Source organism: Lissotriton helveticus, chromosome 7, assembly GCF_964261635.1.
Source record: "Lissotriton helveticus chromosome 7, aLisHel1.1, whole genome shotgun sequence".
NCBI classification, from domain to species: Eukaryota; Metazoa; Chordata; class Amphibia; order Caudata; family Salamandridae; genus Lissotriton; species Lissotriton helveticus.
In genome coordinates, this window is record NC_136068.1 from 1846535165 (window position 1) to 1846552218 (window position 17054).

Sequence of the window (17054 nt, forward strand, 5' to 3'; positions counted from 1 at the left end):
GAGTGTTTGCTACAGTTCTTAACTTTTTCAATGACTTCAAAGAACCTTTCCAGAAACTTCTTCCACTTTGTAGAAAAAGGGTATGGGGTGTAAAAATAGAACCTTTACACCCACTCTTAAGTTCACTATTGGACCTCTGGGAGGACTTTCAGAGACCTGCCTGCTGCTGTGACCTGCTGTGCAATCTGCCAGACTGCTGCTGGTCCTGGAAGGACTGATTTGCTGGCTGGAGCCTGTCTTGAGCCATCAGTGGCCAGCCCTGCATGTCACTTGCACCAAGATTTCCAGAGGTGTCTCCAAGGGCTTATTTTCTGGCTTACGGCTCAGAGTCACAGGGTCATAAAAGAGTTCCACCAACTTGAAGCTCACCTGGACCCAGCCTGTGTAAGTCCTGCATCCCCATGAATTGCCCCACCAATCCGGGACCCTTGGTAGTGGTGCTAAAGATACCTTTGGTAGCGGTGTCTGCTAGGCACCGCTAGCATTTTGTAGCTTGCCTGTAGTGGACCCGTGCGCTCGCCAGCACACTGCCTGCCATCGTAATCTGGTGGCCGAAATGTGCTTTGCGATGGGGGTGAAACCACCACCGGCAGGCTGCTAGTGGCAGTTGTACCGCCATCGTAATGAGCCCCAAAGTCTGAATGAGAAATTATCCCCATGGCTTGAACTCAAGGCCATGTAACGACGACGCTCCCTTCTAGGACACCTCCTGCAGTCTTGCCCCGCTGAATTTTTACCCTCTCAGACACTTTTTCTCAGAATTTCTTCTAAGTCTGAAGGTATGCGCTGACTAGGCTCAATACCCTCCTTGTATCAGAACCACACTCCATCGCTGCATGCCATATTTTTCAACTTTGACTCTGGACTCGCGCAACTGGCTGTCCGCGCTGGAGCTTCGACTTTTTAGGTGCTAGCTTGTACTGAAAGCTTTAGACAATTCATAACTCTGGTTCTACTGATTGGATTTGTGCTTTTGGGGTCAAATAGTTAATTGGAATTTACTCTAATTTTCAAAATTGATTTGGGATTTTTCTTGTGTTGTGTTTTCACTTTACTACTCTTTGTGTGCTGCATACATACTTTACATGTTGTCTCTAACTTAAACCTGGCTGCTTCTCATGCCAAGCTACCCAGGGTAAAGCACAGCTTAATTTAGACTTTTTGGGTTTCACCCTGCAAGGGAATGTGGCTGTTGCTTGACCAGGGCTCACACGCCAGTCAACGAACAACCCAATTCCTCATACACTTGTCTTACATCTACCATGCACCACTCAATATATTCCTTCTAGGAATGTACGTCGGGTGGATTATTCACCCCACTGTCTCACTGCATTATATTTTGCTGCCATCAATGCACACTATAAAGATTTTGATGTATTTTGTTGGGCCTCCTTCTCCCCATTAGTTGAGTATGAGTGTTTTAGCAGCATCTTCTAAGTGCACTCCTGTTAGTGTATCAAGACATTCCCTTACCTTTCTCAGTAATGCCTTACTGCTACTGCATATGTGTAAAAAAAACTCCCCGCTTGACCACATTTCCTACTGCAGACATCTGGCATCACTTTTCCCACTCTTAGTGTGCTATTTTGCTGTAGTATGATCAATGCAGGATACTTATTGTATCAACTGAATCAAAACCATGTGGGGGGCGCATAACGCTTCCACTCATTCTCCTTCCTCAAATAGTCCCACATCTGTTTCCCAATTAACTATTAATTTCACTAATATGTCTGGGGAGCTACAGATAATCTTCCAATAAATTAGTGATATAACTTTATTTGGCAAGAGTTCATCTAATACTCTGTCCTCTAGCAGTGAGGAGTCCTCCACAAGCACATTGTGCTTGATATGGAACCAGTGCATACCTGGATCGAACATCAGCTTGCCTCAGTGTCTGCCAGCTGGCTTTCCTGCTTACGTGTTTCAAGCGACTCCATATATCCTTGTACCAATTAGGTGCCATCTAGATAATTCCTCAAGTTTCCTCATCTCTGCAGGGTGTTGCTGTCCTAAAGCAGGGCCTTCATGGAGATCACTCCTTCCCCACCCAGGAATGTTGGGTCCTCTCTCCAGATCCTGATTACCGTCTGTGTAAGAGTTGGTAGGGACATATTCAACAGGTTTGTGTTTAATGCATCCGAGTATCCCTTGGATTTAATGGCATGTCTGTCCACCCTTAATGCTGGATCATCCAAGGCTGCAAAGGCCCATTCATTCACCATTACCAGTTTTGAGGCCCAATAATATTTGGATTAATTGGGTAGAGCTATTCCTTTTCTTCTAATAAGGTTTCCCAGGTCAATACGTAGTGTTAACTTATACCCCTAAAGGAGTCTCACTTCTGTTTCTTGTTGCCTAAGTTTCCAAAAGCGTAACATCCTCTTTATATGTATCTAAAACATTATTTAGGTTTCCTTTGAACTTACATTGTACATCTCTTGTGTCATAATTTCTCAAGTAGTCAAACCCCTCCATGCAGAGCCTTAGCGGCAACTCAATTGGGATATCTGGAGAATTTTACTCTTAACACACTAATGGAGAAGGGGAGGTAAGGCCACCATACATCCTTCTTGTCAGAAAGCTGCATTACAAACGAGTACGGTAGCTCAAATAGTAGAAATATAGACTTCGCACGAGTCCATCAGTAGGTTGAGTTCGCCCAGGTGGCAGTGTCCTACCAGGGCGGGGAGAGGTTGCTGATGAAGAAACATGACAAAAACTGTATGTGAGACTTTCTCTTCCAAAATAATGTTCTTCCCACATATCCTGACAGTATTCCTGTGATGTCCAAATTGGGCCAGGACATGTTTTCCTAAATAGGGTAACGGTCTATCTTCCTACTATTTGAGCTACCATACTCATTTGTAATGCAATATCTGGATGAAGTCCCATGAGTGCATATAAATCAGTCTTCCCCCAATTTATGGTGAACCCCAAGTAGTTGCCCAAAATGAAACGGTTTGGAGGACTCTAGGAATGGTCATCACTGATTGTGCTGCGTATACCAGCACATCAGCCGCGTATAGTAAACGTTTCCACGCAACCCATATCGGTGAAGACGTGACGGATTGTTACAATAATGGCGCTATAGTCGGAACTTATAACGGTTCGGCTGTATGTTTGCTGATTCTTTTTTTCCCTGTTTTTTGCTGGACGAATAGACCCATGTATATAAGGGGAATTCTGGATTTTTTAGGTCTTTTGAACGTATGCGCCATTATACACCACAAAGGCTGCGAGATGGTGAGATTAATAGAGAACAATATGAATGCTGTTTTGGCAGTGATATGAGAAATTAGCCTAACTGCCAAAGGGACATATTACTAATGTGAAAGACAGTACGCCGTTCGCTTTGACAAAGTCTATTGAGAAGACGAAACACGTGTTGGCGTTTTTTTGTTGTATCATCGAGGATTAATAATAAAAAGAATCATGTCTTTAAGGAAAATCCAGTGATGTGGACTCTGCTTTCTGGAAACGTCTAAAGGATTTGGACAGTTTAGTAATTCGGAGAAATTGTGTATTGGTGTACTATACATAAAGCCAATTAATTTGTCCTATACATAGCTATGGACTTTTTGACATAAACATAAGGGTGTGCCATGTATTTCTTTCATTTTTTACAATGGTGTTTCCACGCAATGTCTGTATATTTTGACACACACCCAGACTTACAACATGGCGTAAATCTGGGAATGCTTTAAAACAGTGCAACTCCCCACGGATGGCGTAATGAGGAGAAATAACATTATTTCTCCTCGTTTTCTCCTCTTTCCATGTGGTCTGCATTCATTATGACCAATCGGGTCTCATGCCAAAGAGGTTAACAAGGTTCAACCTCGTTGGTTATATAATTGGCTTGAAACTCTTCTAAATAGGGAGGACCCTCATATTCTATTGTTCTTAGATGCCAAAAAGGTAATTGATGCAGTCTACTGGTCATTCTTAAAGCATTTCCTAGTAGAAAATGGGTTTAGTCCTAAATCTCGAGCATGGATAGCCCTGTTATACACGACCCTGTTGCCAGAGTGTAACTATCCTCAGAATTCCCTATTCAGAGGGGCACATGCCACACATGTTATCTGTCCCCGCAAAAAAAATGATAAATAAAAAAATGCTAGGAGTGATTCCACAACTCCCAGAATGCAACATTGCTGGTGGCTAATAACCAGAGAAACCTGTCAGCAAACTGGAATGTGCCAAAGCATATCTATGACTCTCACCCCCAAAGCTGCTCTTATCAACTGCGAGACATCCATCTACTTTGTGTGCTTTTCTGGTTACATTCTAGTATTTTTTTATGTAATATCTGCTGTTTGAATTTGAACTATGACTGGATAGGCGTGGACTTGAAAAACATGAGCCTCATACATGTGGGGGGACTTCCCATCAGTGAAGTTTAGGCATAAGCAGAACTGGTACTTGCAGGGCCCATTTGTAATGGACAAAAAACACTAGAAATCCCAGCATGCGCAGCGCCGTTACTAACTGAAAGCTACGAGCCGGACAAGGTTATCTGTTAGAACGTGCATTGCGTAATAATGCTTTTTTGCATTTTTTTTCATGTTGGAAACCTATATTTCTTTTGCGATACTTCGATAGTAGAAAGCATCCTTTTTGCCGGTCTTGTGCTTTTCGCATCTGATCCGGCTGCTAATTGTCAGTGGGCCCTCTGGTAAATTTGTCATCAAGTTGTGATTGCACTAATCACTTTACTTATCATAGTAGGTGTCAACGGTGATAATTGACGGTCATTGTATCCAATCATTGCTCCTGCCTTGCAGCTGACAGCCCCCAGGACCGGGGCTCAAACACGGCTGTTCATCAATTTGGATGAGACATGAGGCTCACACACACCCGACCGTGCTTGCTTGCTTCTGCCTGACTTCCAGGCTCCTGCCTGACTTCTAGGCTTTCGCTTGACATTGTGTCCAATCAATAGACGCACACACACCTCATTTGTCCCCAGTGGTAAAAGGAAATGTGAGAGTGGGTGTTGCATTTCACATATAACGAGCGCAGACACTCTGAAACCCAGACTAAGTAAAAACAAGCATTTGTAATGCAATAGAACTCTCATTTGCGTGAGACCTATTGCATTGCCAACAGGATTGCGGGCGGTCGAGGGGGGGGGGGGAACGGGGGTTGAGAAGGCACAGACTGCAGAAGTGGGTGCAAAAGGCATGGGAAGAAAATAGTGCTCGCAATCTAAAAAAAAATACCATGCAGCACTCGAAGTAAAGGGGCCAGTAGCCGTGGAAGGACACAAATGACGACCAGCATTTAGCAACTAATCCAATGAAAAAGATGGGCGGAGCTCCACTCCATATTGAATACTGCATGCCTCGCAAAGCTAGCAGCACATGCGTGCTGGCACTATCGGTGCGACCTAAAAACGGGGACATTATCTGTGCCATGCAACCCGATACAAGAAGCTGTGCACATAAAAGGGGTATCATGTCTTTTCGCAGCCTGCATGTCCCTTTTCAGCAGGCAGGGCAAAAGGGGGGCTAGCTACACTTATGTCTGATCTGATCCCTGCCTCAAAAGTGCCTAAAGGATGCTTGGCCCGAAAGATTTTATCCTCATGATGGTTAACTATTATTATAATTATATTAAAGATTTTAACCTGGAGGTAATGGTCTCCTCCGAAGATATTATATCTTTTTTCTGCAGGACAAAATGTAAAACTGTGTTGATGTGGACAGGGGCTTTTAACTTAAAGTTATGTAAATGAAACGGTAAGCGGGGGTGTTGTATAACAAACACGGAGTAAGAACATTGTACTCACTTTGCCCACACTGTACATATATGGACACCTAGAATAGCCTTATTTTAGGCCTTTCTTTGCTTCCAGAGAGTAACCTGACAAAAAATGAAAATGAGGAAAGTGTTCTCCTTACAATTACGGGCTGCATTGGGGGTAGTGCTATTGATTACATCTTTATGTCACATGATCTGGTTTTTCTATACCCAGGATTTCAGGGTTCTATTAAATTGCTTGACCGATCATATTCCGTTGGTCCTAGAATTGAATATTGAGGTAAAACCTGCAAACAGATAAACAAAAAGACTGCATAGTAACGAGTAGAAAGGCATTAACAGTGAAAAGGGTCACGGTAATCCCTGACCCGTTTTTGAAGCAATTAGTTTGCGACCATTCATCTCTATTTTCCACCTGCCTCTTGGAAAATTCTATAGGGCAGGATTTACAACTAGGTTTTGAAATATTATGCAGCACCATATCTGGAAACCTCACAGCGAATATCCCTAAAGGAGAAAAACCCATATAGTGGTGGTTTAACTCCGAATGCTCATCAACCCATAGAAAATTGAAAACCTTTTGCAAACATCCCCGCGTCCGGTACAAGAAATTAAAATTGCCAGATGGCAATAAAAAGAAAAGAAAGAAGACAAAAAAAAGGGAAATTATAACAAAAGCATGGAATGACATACAGAAAGCTAGCTTATTAAGAGATAATAGACTCTTTTCAAAATCAAAGTACTAATACCTGCAGATAAATGGGTGGCGCATTTCATGTCCATTTTTGATATTGAATCCACACCCTCAGATATTACCCCCGCCAATACCGATATGGTAAATACCAATGCAGTATGGTATAGAGCCCGATTTCTGTATGATTCTTTATGTTTAGAGGTCAAGGAAGTGGAGGAAGCAATGTATAGCGCGGAAAGTGACAGGACCCAATAGTGTTCTAGCTAATGTTTTTAAATTATAGAATTATGACCCCCCCTCTTTTAGTCAATCTTTTTAGAAATGTTGCTAGAGGTTTTACCCCTGATGGAACATGGTCACTATTGTCCCGATTTACAAAAAAGGAAATAGGACTTACCTACCCGACATGCTAAAGGCCAATGTCGTTAATTGACTCAAGCATGGAGATCCCGGGCAGAATCAGATTAGAGCACCTAGAAACTTGGTTACAGAAAATGAAATTGTGTCAAACTTGCAATTTGGTTTTAGGCCAGGAGTAAGTACAATGAATCAATGTCTAAACTTCTGCTTGATTGCAGGTAAATGTGTCTCAGTCAAAAAAGGAGCTCAGGCCTTTATTGATTTATCGACGGCCTTCGATTTGGTAAATCACGCCAAGCTATGGTCACTGATGGAGGAGATGCAGATAACAATAATAATCTTTTACTGCTACTTAAGTGTTTACATCAGGATTTGAGTGTGAAAGTGCAGTATGTAATGCCCACAATAAAATCTACACGAGGAGTCATGCAGGTATGTAGTCCCGCTCCAAACCTTTTCCTGCTATTTATATAACTGGCATTGCCAAACACTAAGTCAGTTAAGAAAAATATATTTCTGTTATGGGAGGGCTATCAAATACCCATTTTATTATATGTGGGCGATACGTTGCTAATTGCACAAACCTCAAAAGGCTTGCAATTATTACTGCATGGCTTAGTAACTTATATGTCCACATGGGACCTTACAATTAACTGTGGTAAATGTTTTGTAATGATATGCGGGCCATGAAATACAAAAACGAAAACTTATACAATGGCAAGTACAATGCTACAGAAAATTCATACTTTTAACTATTTGAGAATTGTATTTAGCTCAGCTCTATCATGGAAACTGCTACTAATTGTCAGGGCAAATCATTTCAGAAGTAGTGTTGAAGCAATCTTTAGATTCTCTCAGAAACTAGGACACGAACCAGTTAAGGAGCTCATTCACCTCTATAAAACTAAAGGTGTTTCAGCGGGAACATATAGGGCTGGCTTATGGGGACGAACAAATGTAAACTATTTGGTGGATAACTATATTTTGAGGAGACTACTACAGGTGCCCCAAGGCACAGCAAAGGTATCATGCCTTCACGGATCTCCTTCATCTTTCTCCGTTATTGTGATGGGTTACGGCTTGGTCCAACCCTGAGGTCTCCCTGGTGCGCGCTCGCATGTCGGAGTGCTCGGGTCTAACACGGGCGGGGGAGATCGTTTGGTTGTCATATAGAAGTCATTTGAAATGTTAGGCATGAAAGAAATGTACGTAAATCCAGCTACTAAGAAGGCAAAAGAGATAGTAAAATTTATTTTCTGAAGTTATTGTATTGTCAATATGTTAAGGAAACACAAAGTATGTCAGCCCTGGCAAGATATGTGCCAGTGTGACAACAATTGAGATAGAACCTTATTTAATTTGGGTAACAAATCCTGCTTACAGGTGGTATCCACGTATCTTAATGAATTTCAATATTTACTGAATGATGTTTTGAATGTGCAATGAAATTCTGATCTGTGATATTTTTGATGCTTTTATGGATTTACGCAATCCGAATAAAGATTTTAGGTATGAATGCATGATTAGTCAACTTTTTTTGTAAAATGTCAAAGCACATTTATTTATGTGAAAAAAGAAAAGAAAGATACACTTGTCAACATAGTATACACAAAATGTATTCTTATTGTAAAAAATTACAGTTGAAACAAATAATACAAATAACATTTCTGTAATTTGATTGTACAGCTACATTTCCCCGGTGTATTTACGGATCATATGCAATCTTTCGCGCCAGCGTTAGTTAGCAGCAGTTTTTCCTAACGCAGCCAATTGCCGACAACTATCGCCCTGTTAGTGATGTATTTACAATAAGTCACTACATGGCAATAGTTTCAGGTAGCCATGGCCAAAATGGCTGTTAACACTAGCATGAAGGTGATACAAATTCTGATGTTAGTGGGAGAAAACTGACAAAAGACCTATCAGCAGCAAAAAAACTCATGTTAGTCATCCCACCGTGAGAAAAATAGCCTATAAGTCCAGCTCCAATAAAAAATAAGAAACAAAACCAATGGAATGCAAAATGGAACAGGCAGGGCCAAGTGCAGCACAAATCAACAACCCCGACCCTCCCCCAAGTCCCCCAATCAGGACTGCAAGTATGAAAAGAGGCGCATCGCTGGGCAAAACCAGTGATGCATCACTTATCATTGTGCACTCTTTGCAACACAATGGAATCCAAAACCTTGAAAGTGCGGACGGTCCCCGTGGCCCAGAGGTCTCGCTTGGTTTGCATCTGGGAACCGGAGTGGGATGAGGAGGTGCTGTGGAGTTGGGCTGTCGCAGTAGACATTGAGGTGTTGGCGTTCGCCCTTACCTGGTGGTGAAGACTGCCAGGTCGCATGGAGACACGTTGCTGACCTGTGTGAGAAGACCGCCTGATGGCCCTTGGAACTGTGAGCGATTGAGGCGCTCCAGCGCACCAACATAGGGAGGTCTGCATCGTATACCATGTGCCACCACTTCACCAGGGTGCACAGAGGAGATTACCAATGGTAGGCCGTGCCTCTCTGCATCACAGCCTTGAGGATGTTGCGCTGGCGGGACGCTGTGGAGGGTGAAGCCCCTGAGCTGCACCAAGCTTGTGTGGCAGGAGCACTGCAACTTCATGCCTAGGGGGCCCTTTGCATTACCTGCTTCGGGATGTTCCCCAGTGGGCTAGGCAGTGACTGCTGTACCCAAGCTTGTGAAATCCTGCTTGGCTGAGGATCCAGCTTGCTGAGACGCAGATATGGAGAGAGTGCAGCGAAGTGCAACACGGTGTCAATGTCCAGGTGAGGAGAAGGTGTGATGCATATTGGAGGAGGCCGGGGGGTCGAGTAAGGCCCAGGCCTAGCACCTGTGTGTGACGCACCCCCAGTGACGGCACATCCGCTTTGGTGGAAGAAGGTCACCCCACTGCTTTCAAGCAGTGCAAGAAGAGGAAACATAACATGACGATAACTTTCTGATGTACTCATGCTATGTTTCCTTTGCTGGCGGGACGGTCGCTGGTGCTGCGCTCTACCCTAAGGAGCAGGGCAGGGGCAGAGTGGTATGCTCACTCATGTGCGCAATGACTGTTTCGTCAGCGCTCTCAGGCCGACCAACGCAGTCATGGGCACATCCCTGTTTGCAATGCAGTCTGCATTACAGCCTACATAGAGAACATGCCCAACCCTCCAGTGCCTGGCTGAATCCCTTGTCATGGCGCTCAAGAACAATCACAACGCCGTATTGCAGCAATGTGATTGTATTAGGGGAGGGAGCCTGGCTGCCTGCTTCCTGTTCCTAGAAGCATACTAAGGAGAGCAGGAGCACAGACGATAAGAATTTTAAAAATATATATTTACAACCCCCTCTCCTCTCCAGTGTCCTTTCCCGCATTTGCTACCTCCCAGCTGTCCAGTCCCCTTTCAGCACTACATAATGGTGGCCACTGTGCGGCCATGCACAGTGGGCGTACCACTAGACTAGACTTTCTAGTCTTTTCTCTTGTATGTCATGGTAATTGTTATGTTTTTTGCTTAATTTATATATACCTTGAGCCATTGTTTGTATAAAATATTGTCTAGAATAGGCACACTCCGACTGACCACGCACTCTAATGATCCGACGGTGACCATGGAACACCTACACTTCCAGATCTCGACCAACCCCAACACCACAGCACCCTCATCTACAGGCCCCCCCTGGGCCATGAACCCCCATTCACTGATGCCATTGTAGACCTCATCGCACCCCAGGCTCTCCCATCCACCGACTACATCCTACTCAGAGACCTCAAGTTCCACTTGGACAACCCCAGTGACCAGAACACAACCCCCCTCCTGGGGAACCTCGCCAACATCGGACTCAAGCAGCTAGTCACTGCACCAACCCACATAGCCTGACACACGCTCGTCTTCTCCACCAACGGGAACTTCAAATACAGCCACACCACAGGACTCTCCAATACCACCATCATTGTTTACATCATGTCTACTCCACGCCCACCTTATACCATCGCCCCCGCCATTGCAACTGGATCAAGGCCAACGAAAAACTTGCCATCAATTCCCTCAGCACCACAACTCCGCCAATGCTTACAGACGCCAACACTACAGCGTGCAACCTCCACCGATGGATCTCCAACTGCGCCGACACCCTGGCACCCCTTAAGAAAAGACCAGGCAAACAACACTCCAAGAAGGCTAACTGGTCCACTCCCGCCCTCCACTAGTCCAGCCCCACCTGCAGACATCTTGAGAAGAGATGGAGCCACAACATCAATCAACTCCGCAACCCAGTCACCTTTGCACCATGGCTCAAGGGTACCTGAGATGGCACATGTCAGCCATTGTGCGCCGACATAGGGGTAAAAGACAGGAGGGCTTATTCATGAGCCCCTTCTGACAGTTTCAACCCGCCGGTGCGTCATTTTCTTGATGTACTTGTAGCGTGACTCTTGCACCACGTTTTGCCATATTTGCAAAGTGACGCATTTAGACATATGCGTGACCTTGTGAATCTTTGTGCTTAAATATACCTGCATCAGGTATGATGTATGCAGGGTGGGCGTTCCTACGCAACAAAGCCTCAAAAAGGTGGCGCAGTGAAATACATCATATTTCACTGTGACAGTTGTAGGACGCCACTGCGTCAGTACCTTATGCCTGCCTTATTGCAGGCGTAAGGGTGATGCAGTGCCACAGGGATAGGATGGCTCCATGCATTGCTTGAGTTGCGTCATGCTTGTGAGTCAACTGCAGCAATATGTGACTTTAGCGCTGACAGACACATCAGGATTCCAGACATATCTGTCATTAATTGCAACATGGAGCACCGTACAGTGAATCTATGAGATAAAGGTGCCCCCTATTTCTTTAAGGTCCAAGAGGAGTGGAAATAGAAACAAAAACTGTAAAACCTCCTGTCAGACCTATCTAGTTTGTCAAAATGGCATTTACTCAATTAGCAATTTACAAATATACAACACAGGTACAAAATTTCACATACAAATTGAAATCTTACTAGTTTCTATTTTATTGTTCAAAGTGCTTATTCCCGCCGGGCTTGCAGTCGCAGGCATTTGCTGATCTCGGGACTCTCCTCCTCTCCCTCCCCAATGGACAATTGTTTATTGAGGGGACTTTAACGCGGTGGTCTCAGGGGCTTTGGACAGACATCCGCCTAGGGACACACCTAGGGGACAGAGATGGCTCGGGGATTTCCTGGAAACATTTGGTCTCACGGACTTGTGGCGCTTTGCACACCGTACAGACAGACAGTACACCTTTTTTTCGGGGCCACATCACTCTTTCTCCCGTCTGGATCATATCCTTTCTCCTCTACCACACGACACGGAGGTGCGCGTGGCCACTCACCTGGCGCAGGGAATTTCAGATCACTCGCCAATCCTGGTTCAAATTACCGTCGGAAGCAAGCGGGAGGGTATCGTTGCACCTATCAATGCTTGGCACTTGCACAATGAGGAGCTCCGAAAGGCGTTGATTCTTTCAATTGCCAACTACTTCGAGTCCAACGATGCTTCGGTGGACTCGGCAGTCACCCTCTGGGAGGCATTTAAAACGGTCCTCAGGGGTGAGAACCTTTTGGCGATTGCTGGCCGACGTAAAGATAGGGAAGCGCAGTTGATTCGAATATAGGCTGACCTTGCGACTCTGGAGGAGGTGGCACGTGCCGAAGATACTCCTGAGGTGCGCCAGAGACTGTCATTAAAAACCGCGGAATACCAAGTGATAGTCACGGAGGCAGCCAAAAAGATGGCTATCACTAGAGAAGCTAAAATATATGACCAGGGAGACAAGGCGGGTAAACTCCTAGCGTGGCTTGACTAAAAGCAAAAAGCGAGTAGAGTAGTGGCGGAAATACGTACATCCGATGGCACACTGCTCACTGAGCCTAGACACATAGCCACGGAATTTGCCTGTCACTTTAAGTCAGTCTACAGCACGGGTTCTGACCAGCCGGAGGAAGACTCGGTCGCCCTTCTAACAGACCTGAGGATGCCAGCCCTCTCAGACATGGAGCGGGACCTCTTGGACGCTCCGCTCACGTCAGCGGAGATGGAGCGAGCAATCGGTGACCTCCATCCTGGCAAAGCGTTAGGGCCCAACGGCCTACCGATTGAGCTTTACAAGCTGATCTCCTTAGCCCCTACCTCAAGCGCATGTTTGATGACAGTCGGTCCAGGGGAGTGCTGCCCCGTGACCAACGACTAGCAACAATAGTCGTAATACCGAAGGAAGGTAAGCCCAAGGAGCTGTGTGCCTCGTACAGGCCCATCTCCCTGTTGAACGCTGAGCCCAAAATACTAGCCATGGTCTTGGCTAATAGACTACAACCGGTCCTTGCCACGTTGGTCCACCCGGACCAGTCCGGGTTTATGCCCCATAGGAACACGGCGCTCAACTTTCGCCGTTTGAACGGAGTGCTGGGGAGATGTCATACACTTAGAGAGGACGCAGTGTTGGTGTCACTTGCCGCCACAATGGCCTTCGACACCTTGGAGTGGCCGTACATGATGGCCGTCCTCCGTAAACTGGGTTTCGGCCCTGCCTTTGTATCATGGGTGCACCTCCTCTATTCGGAGCCGCTGGCACAGGTGGTTGTCAACAATAAGGTCTCCGAGACCTTTACCTTACAGAGGGGGGACACGTCAGGGGTGTCCGCTCTCGACCCTGCTATTTGCTTTTTCTTTAGAGCCTCTGGCCACTTGGATCCGACAAGACGTAGCATTGAAGGGGATCCGATGGGCGGATTGCTGGGAGGACAGGATATCACTTTACGCCGACGATATCCTCCTCTATCTTTCCCGACCCCGAAGATCGTTGATTGTAGCCCTTGATATCTTTACAAATTTTGGTAAGAACTCCCGATACACTATCAACTGGAGTAAATCTCTCCTATACGTCCTCCACGGTGTTGCCCCTGCTGCCCCAAGGGATTGTCCTATCAAGATAGTCACCGAAGGTTTTACTTACTTGGGTATCTATATATCCAAAGATAAGGCAGCAATGTGAGACAAGAACTTACTCCCGCCCCTACAGAGGCTTAAGCGGGACTCCGCAGCCTGGCAGAAACTCCCAATCTCCTTACTGGGCCGCGCAGCGTTATTTAAAATGATGGCGCTGCCCCGGTTCCTGTACGCTCTCCAAAACTATCCGGATCTTGTTCCGCCTTGCTATTTTACGGCCATAGAGGCGGCGCAGAGACACCTTTTATGGGCTGGCACACCACGCATTGCCTTACAAAAGTTAACTCTCGGTTGGTACGACGGGGGGATAGCTCTGCCTGGCATCCGAAGGTACTATTGGGCGGCACACCTTGCATCGATTAACCAGGGTACCTACTGTGCTGGTAACAATCCGGGATATACCATGGATAGGTGGCTCCTGCCCGGTGGGAATTACGAAGCAGTGCTCTACTCACGACCGCTCAAACACGATCTACACTCCACTCGGTGCAAATTTGGCACATGGTCCAGCGGAAACTGGGCTGGCATGATGTGCTCACATTGGCTACCCCACTTTGGGTGTCGGAGCGTCTCGGCTTCCTGGGTTGCACTCGGGGATTCCGAAGTTGGGACCTCATAGGTATTTCTCGGATTGGGGACCTTTGGGGCAAAGAAGGTGTTCTTTCCTTCCCATCCCTCCAAATGGCGTATGAACTGGCAAACACAGAGTACTTTCGGTATCTTCAAGTCCGTCACTCCTTACACAAAAACATCCCACGCGGCACAGTGCCCCCACCAGCCTCCCCCCTGGAGGATAGACTGCTGGATGGTTACCTGCCTGAACATGCAATCTCACTCACCTATAAGAAACTTATAAACAATCTCCCTGACTTACTGCAGGGACTTAAGGGACGGTGGGAGGAGGATGGGTTGATTATCGTCGATGAGGAGTGGACATCCGCGCTGGCCTCCCCTCGGGAGGTCCCTATCTCATCCAGGCTCCGTCTCATTCAACTTAAAAATCTCCATCGAGTCTACATCTCCATCACTAGGCTTAAAGCTATGGGCAGGAGCGAGGATGACAGATGTAGGAGGGGATGCGGAATAAGTGGTTCCTTTTTCCACATGATATTGGAATGCCCAGTGCTGCAGGCCTATTGGAGGAAGGTGGTGCGATGTACGCGGGATGTATGGGAGGCTGCACTGCGCCCAGAGGCGAAGCGGTGCATTCTGAACATCTGGGAACCATTGGACCTACCATCTAGAGGTAAACTGTGGGTCACTCTGGGCCAAACGGTGGCAAAACGAAACATTGCAAGACTCTGGGGACAAATGTGGCTCCGCGCCTAGCGGAATGGAAGCGTGACATGGACTGGTGCATGCTACAAGAACGTACTGTTTATCTATCCTGGGATGCCCCCAAAAATGGGGGGAGGTTTGGAACAAATGGAATGAGTATAGTGGTGTCATATGTGATCCCCCCCAGCCTCACCGCTCAGCGCTCGAGGTTGATAACTAACTGTCAAACCTTGTCTAGACCTATCGCTAGCACATGAATGTACCTGATAGTCCCACTGTGCTCTACTGTGCGCCTTTGTAACCGCTTACGTGACCACTGTATGTTTTGTTTGTTCAAACTGTAATAAAAAGAATTTTTTTTTTTAAAGTGCTTATTTTTTCTTTTTATTTTCTTCTGTATTACTAGTTTTTATTTTTTATTTTTTGGTATAAAGACAATTTAGAAAAGTTTACTTAACACAATTATAAACAAAGAAGTGAAGGACATCAAACAATTATTTCTCACAGTATTATAAGTCTTTCTTTCAGAAACCCCCCACAAAAAACTCAATTATAAACCAACTCATACTATCATTCTTCTTTCTCACCATTCATTCTTCACAGATATACTACCTCACATACTCTACAAGTAAAAAGCAACAACATCTGAGACAGAGACCTATTACAGTAGCACTCTTAATTCTATATCTGTGTTTCCAGAGGCATTAGTCCATCTTCCTAGTGTGTCATCTATCTTGACATAATTCTCAGATGTGTGCACTTGGCCTACGAGCCTTTCGGTGAAGTCAGATGTAAGAACACCTTCATCAAGGCCGACAGACATACATTTTCATTTTTTAAATCCTGGGAGTTCGTAGTATATTTCTTCTCGGTTTAGAGACTCAGTCCTGTGTCTCTGGATCACGTTTTCTCAGTTAGTGTCAATGCAAAAGGTATGCGTTCCCAAGATCGTTTGGTCTTTGTTTTGCAAAGGCTCCCAACAGGTAATTATTTAAAATGGGTCAATGATGATAGAGCTAAAAGTAGTGTATATATCCTTCTATTAGTTAGATCTTAACAGGATGTAGGTGATATAATTCACACTGGATCTATTGTAGTATTTCAGGTGTTTATGGTAGCAGTACTTATTGTAAATTATTCCTATCAGTTGCGATAGATGCAAGGTAGTCAAAGGATTGCGTGCACCCGCAGTCTGTAGATCTCAATGTCGATTCGCCCAACCTCCTGCTACCGGCCGGATACCATTTGATGTCCCTGACTTCTTTGTTTATAGTTGTGTTAAGAAAACTTTTCTAAATCATCTTTATACCAAAAAATAAAAAATAAAAACTAGTAATACAGAAGAAAATAGAACGAAAAAATAAGCACTTTGAACAATAAAATAGAAACTAATAAGATTTCAATTTGTATGTGAAATTTTGTACCTGTTTTGTATATTTTTAAATTGCTAATTGAGTAGGCACCGTACAGTGACACAACGCATCCGTTGTGTCGCAAGAAGGGCGTAGTGAAAAGTGTTGAAACGCTGTTTTGTCTCAGCGATGCTACACTTTTCATGAATGATGGGGTGGAATGCGCCCTATCTTATTGATGGTGCTCCTTCATCCCTCTAGTTTTGTCGCAGGGCAGCGCAGCAACATTCCTTGCACCGCTGTCCAGCACCAAAACCTTCTGAATTGAGTCCCAAGTGTTTACTCAATTTTTAAGACCAGCTATTTTCTGGTATTAAAAACTGCCTCTAATTGGAGTTGGAGGCCGTTTTGGTTTTTTTTCACCATACAAGGAACTCCTTGTAAATATTGTGAAGTGGGGTTAGCGCCAGTTTTTGCACAGGAACGCCCACCTTGCATCTCATTTATTTTAAGTCTCGCTAACAGAAGAGGCAATTGAAAAAAATCATGGTTGCGGCAAAAAAGTGCAGTTAACTGCAGTTAGCGGCAACTTGTAAAAACAGCAACAACAAAAAAGTCACCGGAACATCAAAAAATGTACGCTACTGTG

At 45.1% G+C, this 17054-nt stretch overlaps 1 protein-coding gene across 3 annotated transcripts in view; it reads left to right on the plus strand.

Annotated features, from left to right (window-relative positions):
- LOC144770828 (killer cell lectin-like receptor subfamily B member 1A) overlaps positions 1 to 17054 on the plus strand; it is a 172514-nt gene that overhangs the window by 145021 nt on the left and 10439 nt on the right. For 2 of the 3 annotated variants that reach the window (XM_078655602.1, XM_078655603.1), the window contains one exon: positions 7036 to 7249. The exons of the other annotated variant lie outside the window; for it this stretch is intronic. In XM_078655602.1, the coding sequence (XP_078511728.1) occupies positions 7118 to 7249 (132 nt within the window). In that variant the 5' untranslated portion in view covers positions 7036 to 7117. The remainder of the gene's footprint in view (positions 1 to 7035; positions 7250 to 17054) is intronic. 3 annotated transcript variants of the gene reach the window in all.